The sequence below is a fragment of the Tasmannia lanceolata genome, unplaced genomic scaffold, assembly GCF_043159265.1.
Source record: "Tasmannia lanceolata isolate RefF3 unplaced genomic scaffold, GAP_Taslan_0.1 ptg000006l, whole genome shotgun sequence".
NCBI classification, from domain to species: Eukaryota; Viridiplantae; Streptophyta; class Magnoliopsida; order Canellales; family Winteraceae; genus Tasmannia; species Tasmannia lanceolata.
This window is the reverse complement of record NW_027518683.1, coordinates 40766325-40775305: the sequence shown is the minus strand read 5'-3', so window position 1 is coordinate 40775305 and position 8981 is coordinate 40766325. Positions and strand designations below refer to the sequence as shown.

At 38.3% G+C, this 8981-nt stretch overlaps 1 protein-coding gene across 1 annotated transcript; it reads right to left on the bottom strand.

The window, feature by feature from the left end:
- Positions 1-576: 576 nt before the first annotated feature.
- On the bottom strand, positions 577-8073 carry LOC143880302 (root phototropism protein 2-like). The gene is made up of 5 exons (XM_077383178.1): positions 7918-8073; positions 7719-7788; positions 5061-5438; positions 2635-3363; positions 577-1318 (listed from the first exon to the last, which is right to left on the bottom strand). Exons 1-5 carry the CDS (start codon positions 7974-7976, stop codon positions 851-853), a joined length of 1704 nt encoding a protein of 567 aa, XP_077239293.1. The 5' UTR covers positions 7977-8073; the 3' UTR covers positions 577-850.
- Between the last annotated feature and the right edge of the window lie 908 nt (positions 8074-8981).

Genomic DNA, 8981 nt, shown 5'->3' with positions numbered 1-8981 from the left:
CTGATTAAAGATTCCACCATTATAGGAAATGGTATTCTTAATGGAAATGGTATTCTTAATGATGGCCTACATTGATTGAACCTGAGCTTTTTCCATCAATATAATTACCTGACTGTATATAGTGGTGTTGGTGTAAAATGTAGTCGAATTAACATAGATTCCTCTATATTAAGGCATAGGTGATTCGGTCATATCTCTATATAGAGATTTAAAGGATTAGTAAATGATAGAATCCTTGAGACTCTTGATTTAACTAATTTTAGGACTTCTGTGGATTTCATAAAGGAAGAGTAGACTAACAAGTCCAAGAATGGTGCCACGATGAGTTTAGAAAGCATAGAAATCATACATACAAATATTCGTGAACCACTTCCAACTCTTAGTGTGAATGGTAAGAAGTATTTCATCTACTTTATTTATGATCATATTTGTTACATGTATCCTTACCTCGTCTTTGGAAAAAGTGGGGTATTGAATGCGTTTAAAGTATATAAAGTAGAGCTAGAGAGACAATCAACAAACAAAATCAAGATTGTAAGATCAGATAGAGGAGAACACTACGATAGCTACACTGAGTTAAGACAGAGACCAAAGCCCATCTACGAACTTATCATCCAAGAGATGACTTGAAAAACTACAAACCCATGTGGGTAATATACTTGTAGAGGTTCGAACAACAATTCTACAACTAAGATTTTAAATGGGAAACATGTAATACACTTGAACACAACTATCATAAAAATACAAGGTCTCTTCTTAAACCCAAAAGAATTCACAAACCAAATTTCATGAGCACACAAACAAGAGAAAAATCTAAAACCAAGGGCACCCCAAACCTTCCTCTCTCAACTTATGAGATTGAAAACCTCCTCCTCCTCGGTTTAGCTAAGTCGGCGCCTTCATCAACACTCAACGTGTCCTTCGATCCATGACGAAATGGATTCAGCTTCCCGAGAGTCTTCGAAAACGAAGAGAAGAACTTGGGTCTCTTTGAAGACTTTAGAGCTCCATTGTTCTTTTGTGCATCAGATATATATAATTTCATTCGGGTTAGTTCGGAACGAAGAGCTTCGTTCTCTTTGATCAATGATACATCAGCCTGTATTTGCTGCCTAGTTGTTACAGCGTTGCAGACATCAGAGGCTTCATCGGGGCCACTTCGGAGCTTAAGTTGATCGTAGTAGAGAGCGTGGAGAACGATCTGGACGGGTAATCGCTTGTTCTGGGAGGCGTGGACACGAGCTTCGTAGGAGAGCTTAAGAGGATCCATGACACTGCAAACTTTCTCCCTTTCGATCTCATCTAGCCCTGGGTGTGTCTGAGAACAAAACAGGAAAATAAATGGTGAAATCAAACATAAGTTCATAGTTCATGAATAAGATAATTTTGATCTTATTATAAACATGGGTTCCAATTTAGGCATACGATCATGTAGTTGCTGAGCATGGAATGGTCGCGAGGAATAGGAAAACAATTTCCATTATTAGAAGGGTCCGGCCCGAAACCGGCCCATGTCCACTCCTCTAGTCCCACTCGAGGGACACTGGCGCATGTTAGCAGTAGAAAATCCAAACAATGCAACATGCGGTACTTTTGGTCCTTGTGAAAGCAAAGGAGCACGATAAACAGGAGAAATTACATGATTGGTGGCGGTATAAATCTGTATTTTTCAAAAAGTATGGTACAGCCCACTCTAAAGTAACTTGTGCCCCAAAAATCATATCCATAGGATGATCCTAACCCTCCATCCATTGACGGACTGCAAAATTTTTGAAACTTCTATAGATCGGAGGGTTAGGATCATTCTGGAGATATGATTTCTGAGGAACAACCTATTTACATTGTGGCCAAACAAATAGACTACTCGGATCATCCTATTGAGTAGGGCACAACCTATTTACGTTGTGGCTGAACACATGGACAGCTCGGATCATCCTATGAGTGGGCTGTACCATAACTTTTTTTAAAAACACGGGTACATAAGGCCACCCATCATATAATTTCCCGGAAACAGATACTTCCAAGTTTTTAGTCATTCAGCGCATGTTAGTAGTCAAACCAAATGACGACTAACATGCACTGCTGCTATAGGGCACTTCTTTATAACAAAGCCAACAAAACCCTAACTTGCACTGAGCCACAATATAGACTAGGGCCTTCATCAGCGCATGTTAGCATTCCATCCAAAAAAACCACTAACATGCGCACTATAAGAAGTGCACTCCTGTAAAAATAACCTGGAAAAAACCAAAGGGCGACGATTTTTTCGCCCCCGTTGGATAATGCGGCCCCTTTTAGTGTGATTTGAGTCATTTGACGTCAAAAAGGTTAAAGTCTCTCCACAATTCACGTTAAAAGTGGGGTGCATTATCCTAGAGGGGGCGAAAAAATCATCTCCCAAAAAACCTAAAATACACGATCATAGCTTACAATAAAACTAGGGCAGTGATAAATCGACTCCCCAAATTGATAAATTGACTCCCATGTGTCAATCTCTCGACTCCCCATGTGTCTTTCTCTCTCCTCTGGGTTAGAGAGAGAAAGAGTCGAGAGATTGACACATGGGGAGTCGATTTATCAATTTGGGGAGTCGATTTATCACTCCCCTAAAGCTATCCACCCCTCTAAACTCACCTTCAAGTAGATATCAACAGCACGGTAAAGATCATCATCAACCTTTCTAGCTCCCTTTGGAACCAAATTCGCAATCCCCGTAAACTTGGAAATGCTCAAATCATCGTCCGATGCAATCTCCGCCAAATACGCGTCACAAATCCTCGCCACCTTCTGCATTGCCACTGAGGAAGTAAACCCCTCCCCGCCTCTATTAAAAACATCTCCACTCCTCTCCCTCTCAACAAACCCCGATATAATCCTCCTCACACTATCCAAATCAAACAATCTCTCCCCATCATAAGTAAAAGAAAGTACGAGCAGATCTCCGATCGACACGTGTTCTAAAACAGCAGAGATCCGACGCTCGATATCATTTTTACAATTCATCGAAGAGTTTAAAAAGATTGCGGCGCGGAGTAGGCAGCAGAGAAAGCTTACGGGGAGAGAGGATTTTTCTGAGGGGAGGAGAGAGATTATGGATTCGAGAAGGGTTTTTTGGCGGGATCTGATGTCGGGGTCGTCGGAATCTGACGTGGAGGTGCCGGAAGCTGACGTGTGTTGCCGGACGAGATCCCGGAGGGAGCGTTCGGAGTAGGTTATGATGACGGAGGCTAGGGTTTGAGTTTTGGCGCCATGGGATTTCATAGAGGTGATTATTTTTTTTAAGGAGGTTATGCTGAGGAGAGCGAGTTCTTCGATCCACCACTCGGGTGGTGACCGAGTCGGGAAGTTTGACTCGGTGCATGCCTGGAACAAATAAAGTGATTATTAAATAAAATTATAATAATTCGTTTTTTATTAAAAAAAGAGAGAAAATAATAGAAGACACGCTCGTTTATGTACTTTTTGTGTTAGAAATGGTCATTAATGTACTTTTTGGTGAGCTGTCACCAAAAAATGGGAAGTGAGATATTATCCCCCTTTCCTTCCCTAGACACCCCCATCTAGTGTATATTATACTATCATGGCAACTTTTGAACACTGCAAGGTTGTTGGACTAGGTTAGGAAAGGGAGAGAGCGATATGTTAGCCCCCCTTCCTTCCCTAGCCACTCACATCTAGTGTATTATGAGTTTATGACCGGGAGTAGGGGTGGCAAAACTGGCCGAACCGAAACTGAAATCAAGCCGAAACCGAACCGAAAATTCGGTTTCGGTCTGTTTAACCAAACCAATTCAAATTTTGATTCGGTCCGGGTCAAACCGAACCATTGCCACCCCTGACCGAGAGAGAGTGATATATTAGCCCCTTTTCCTTCCCAAGCAACTCCTACCTAGTGTATTATGAGTTTATGACTATTTTTTTACACAGCAAGGGGGTTGGACTAGATTAGAAAAGGAAGATAATATATCATTTCCCATAAACTATAAATCCCAACTATAAAATTAATATTTGGGCCCCACATTCAAGTTACAGGGATTTCGAACCATTCAAAATTGATCAGGGTATTTACGTGAGAAAGGGTCATAAATGCATTTTTTGGCGAGCTCCAACTTAAAAAGACAATCAATTTGTGGACCCCACATTCCACTTATGGGGATTTTGAACTGTTCAAATTGGAGGCCCGGCCGGAGCCCCGTTTGGTTGCCGGAATTTTTTTGGTTCTTGGGATTTTTGTGGAACAAAAAGCTTCCTGGGAGATTGGTGGAAAAAAAAAACTCCCTGAAAGTATCCCGGTAAAATAAAAAAACCCATGTTTGGTTGACCGGACTGTGGTGGAAAAAAAAAACTTTCTTTAGTTTTTTTTTTTTGATTGGTAACTTTCTTTAGTTGCTTGAGCTGTTGGGAAGAAATAAAATTCTTCTACAAGCTTATTTTTTATTCCTTGGAGAATTTTTTTTTCCTTCCTGGGGTTTCGTGCGGGTTTATTTTGGTTACTGAGATTATTTTGGGCCGACCAACCAAACATGGGTTTCCTGTAGAAATTCCACAAAAGTCCCAAGAACAAAAAAATTCCGGCAACCAAAGTATCATTAAATGGATGAGGATTAGAGACCATTTATATGGTGGCCCAGTTCAATTGATGTCATAACAGACCTCCAAAATTTAGGATTTGCTAGGGACAATTTTAGAAGCTGTTGCATGAGAGAGAGCAGCCACATAAGATACTTTTTAACAGATTTTGCCTAATTATTTAATTCATCTGAGGTGGATGCTCTCTCATGCAACAGCCCGCTCGCAAAATGCCTTCTGCGGTGGTCTTTAGGAGATTCCCCAAAATTATTATCTTAAAATGAAAATTGATACTCATACTCCCGTGTTTGATAATCTTACTCCTCACTTTATTAAAGACTTTCCAGCTTGAATATCGTTAGCTTTGTAGAGGATTGTATGCTAGAGAAGTATAAATAAAGAGAGGAGTGTTGTTATTAAATACAAGAGTGCAGATATCAATTTCTATTCTTGAATTAAGAACTAACTAAACAAATGTATTAAGAACTAACCTTGACACTTGCAACTTCCACACATTTCTGCACAATCTTCAGCTCTTCTGCCATGGGAAGCAGATCTTCGCATGATCTGAGCACGGCAATGGCACCGGAGAAGCTCGTTAGGGCGACCCGGTGGAGGAATTCCTCCGTTCGATTTGCGAGATTTCCTTCACAATATTTTTCTGTCATTTGGAGGTATTCCGCAATGCATCTGAGTGCGGCAACATTGTGAACGGTGATCTCAAAATTCACCCCGTAACAAAATTTTGCAGCCTTTTCAAAGAACTCGGGCCCGCCAGGGATATCCGAAAGTACAATTCGAGTTAGATCGGGTTCTTCGGACTCCACGATGATTTTTCTAATGTAGCCGCTCTTAGCAACGAGCATGAACTGCCAAGATAACACAAAATTAGGTTAGATATGAATATTCTCCAAGGCCATGTTTCTATTTCTAGAGAAGTTTTGGAAAGTAAATTAAAATTCCCTACGTTTTAATGCACAAAAAAGATAAGCTGAAGTGACCCTATTTGGGTGCACAAAAGCCATTATAGTTTAGTGATTTTGCTTTGCATTTGCGTGCCAGTAAAATCTTTTCTTTGGTTGCCAATGTAACATCAAAATTCCTGGAGACTACAAGACAAGTTTCATAGATAATTATTGCACGTCCGGTGACATGGCATACATGTCCATGGCATACATGTCCGCTCCTTAAAACTTCTAAAGCCAAACTTCTCAAAAATGGTGGAATTTGGCTTGTAGAATGTTGCTCTCTCTCTCTCTCTCTCTCTCTCTCTCTCTCTCTCTCTCTCTCTCTCTCTCTCTCTCTCTCTCTCTCTCTCTCTCTCTCTCTCTGTAATGACACCCCTTCCCACTACTCTACGAGGTTGGCAACCAAACACTAGTTATCACTATTCTATGAGGTAAATTTTAGGTAAATCAAATGTTTGTCTCCTCCCTATTAACTACTTATACCACTAATCTACAAAGGTAACTACCTGCAGCCAAACAGAGCTAGAGGGACCTTCAATTTATGATGATCTCCCTCCAAATTAACCATGATCATATTATTTTAGGTAAATCAAATGTTTGTCTCCTCCCTGTTAACTACCTGCAGCCAAACAGAGCTAGAGGGACCTTCAATTTATGATGATCTCCCTCCAAATTAACCATGATCATATTATTTCCCTCTAAATTATGAAAAGAAGAAATCTTCCAAAGAAAAGATTTTCAGCCAGAAATATATTTTTCACAATCCAAAAAAGGGCTTAAAACGGTATATGATCAGGAAGATAAATTAGACAGCTTTTCCATAATAAAAGTTATTGTGCTCATCTAAGGGTGTCAATCGGCTAGATTCAAATAAGATCTACAAATGTAGATTTCACAATCTGCTCTGATCCTAATAGGATCAGATTTATGCCATTCGATGACCAGTTAATGATTCAAAAATAAAAGAAGAAACTATTCGATTACTCTTCGGATCGGAACTCAACGGATTAAATAATAATATTAGGATCACATCTGTTTCAAGCAAAACAAATATTTGAGGTTTTTTTTATTTTTCTTGATTTATTAAAATATGGGGAAATGTTATCAGCACTACTGTACTTTGATGAGGGCACTCCTAACTTTATTAAAAGTATTGTATGGCCCTCACCATAAGATGATCCAAACCGTCCATTAGATGGGCCACAGCCTAAATAGGTTGTGCCCCAAAACTTATTTCCATAGGTTGATCCTAACCCTCCGATCTATAGAGGGTTAGGATCAACCCTCTATCATTCAGATCGTAGGGTTAGGATCAACCAATGGGAATGATTTTTGAGGCACAACCTATTTAGGTTGCGACCCATCTAATGGACTGTTTGGATCATCCTATAGTGCGGGCCATACCATACTTTTAATAAAGTGAGGAGTGCCCTCATCAAAATACAGTAGTGCTGATAACATTCCCCAAAATAAATTGCCTTTAGTTTTAAGACAAGAGATGAGTTTGTATCTGATCTATGTTAGCAAAAATCTAGCTTTTTCCACAAAAAATATGCTTTAATTTTATTCTTAATTAAGGTATTATTCTTGTATTTTCAGTAAAATTTCAAAAAATTCAAGAGACTTTATTTTATTTATTTTACAAAAAGTCTTCTATCCACTCAGAATTTGGTTTTCCCTTTGTTCTTTTCTTTTAGATTTCTTATTTTCTTCCAATTGGGCTCTTTTATTAGAGAAATTCATTAGCATAATGGAAATCTGCAGGATTTTTCAATCTCATTAGGTGTTGTGTTAGATGAACTTAGAAACTAAATAATATTAGACTATCTGAACTTCTGTTTGCTTATATATGAACTACAAAAATAGTTTTATTTAAGTTTTAGAATATGAACTTCTGTTTTCATAGTATGTTCATAAGTTTTAGAATATTTTTATAGTTAGTTGTTATTTAGATTTTAGAATTTGATAATATGCATTAAAAATATTTTAGAAATTTTGGTGTATAAAAAAGTTTATCTAGGTTTTCTAGGCAGCCTAATCTGAAGGAGTCTAAAGGCGATAAGATGCGGTGGAAGATACGAAAAAAGGGGGTCAGAATTATCAGCTTCCTAAGAATTATAACTCATAATTTTCTTCAAAACAAAAAAAAAAATTCACAATAAGATCGTCGTCCAAACTTACCTTATGCAGAGAGAAGTTTGCAGCGTCGACCTCGACCACAACATCTGATGGAATTTCTTGGGAAAAAACCCTGAAAATTTTTTGTTCAAAAACAAAGCAAACAGAATTCAATCAAAACCCACAAGAGTTTAAAAATTTGAGGAAAATGATTAAGGAGATAGAAATAAAGAAAACCCATGATTTATATTATTCAAATTACCATTGACCAGTCCTCTCCATGGCCATTGAGAGCCTACTGTTCTTCACAGTGACAGCCATTGGAGTTGTTTTAGAAGAAATGAGATCTTCAAATGAGTGCAACCACTCTTTGACATTATATATAGTGATTTATATTTACCTCTAGAAATGTATCTTCTTAACCTAATCTACATTTTACTTCTGTTATAATCACATCTTTGGGTTACTTTATTCAATTCTTTCACGGGCTTCTTGTTGACTAAATACTTAAATAGTCTATTCAATTGAGCTAAAGATGGCTTCACTTGGGGAGACTCAAGTTGGCTACATTGTCTGTTTTCCTACTTTATTATGCTGAGGATCAATTACCAACGGAGGACAAAAATTATATGGAATTATCAAGAGAGCCATGCTTTTCAGAAATTATCTTCGAGGGACAAAAGAGGTCCTTGTCATTAAAAGTTGGATAAAAATGCTCTTTTCTTAAGTAGCACGTTTTGCTTTTCCACTTTTCCCTCTTCTTTCCCTCTTTTTTTTTTTTTGACTTTTTCATTTTCAACTTTGTTTTTTTTACCTTACCAATCATCTTCTTCATCATTTAGCCACCATTGGAGGTGGGAAAACTCAAAAATTTGAAATGTGAGTTCATTCTCATCTATCTCTCAATATCTAGGTTTTGTTTTTCATTTGTTTTAGGGTTTTGCATTTCTCCTTCTCCCTTTCAATGGAGGATGAGGAAGATGAATCGTACGGTAGAAAGAAAAAAACTTGAAAATGAACGAGTGAAAAAAACAGGAAGTAAAAACGTGTTCATAAGGGACTTGATAAGCCCATTCGGAATTTGGTAACCCTATTTTGATACTAGATAACCCCAACTCCAGAGACTTGAAAACCCCCTTCCAAAACTCCAGTACCCTTGGGCAATTTTAAGGGACTTGATAAACTCATTCGTAAATTGGTAACCCCATTTTTATACTAGATAACCCCAATCCCAAATACTTGAAAACCCCTTTCCAAAACTCTAGTGCCCTCGGCCAACTTTCATGGACTTGATAAGCCCATTCAGAAATTGGTAACCCAATTTTG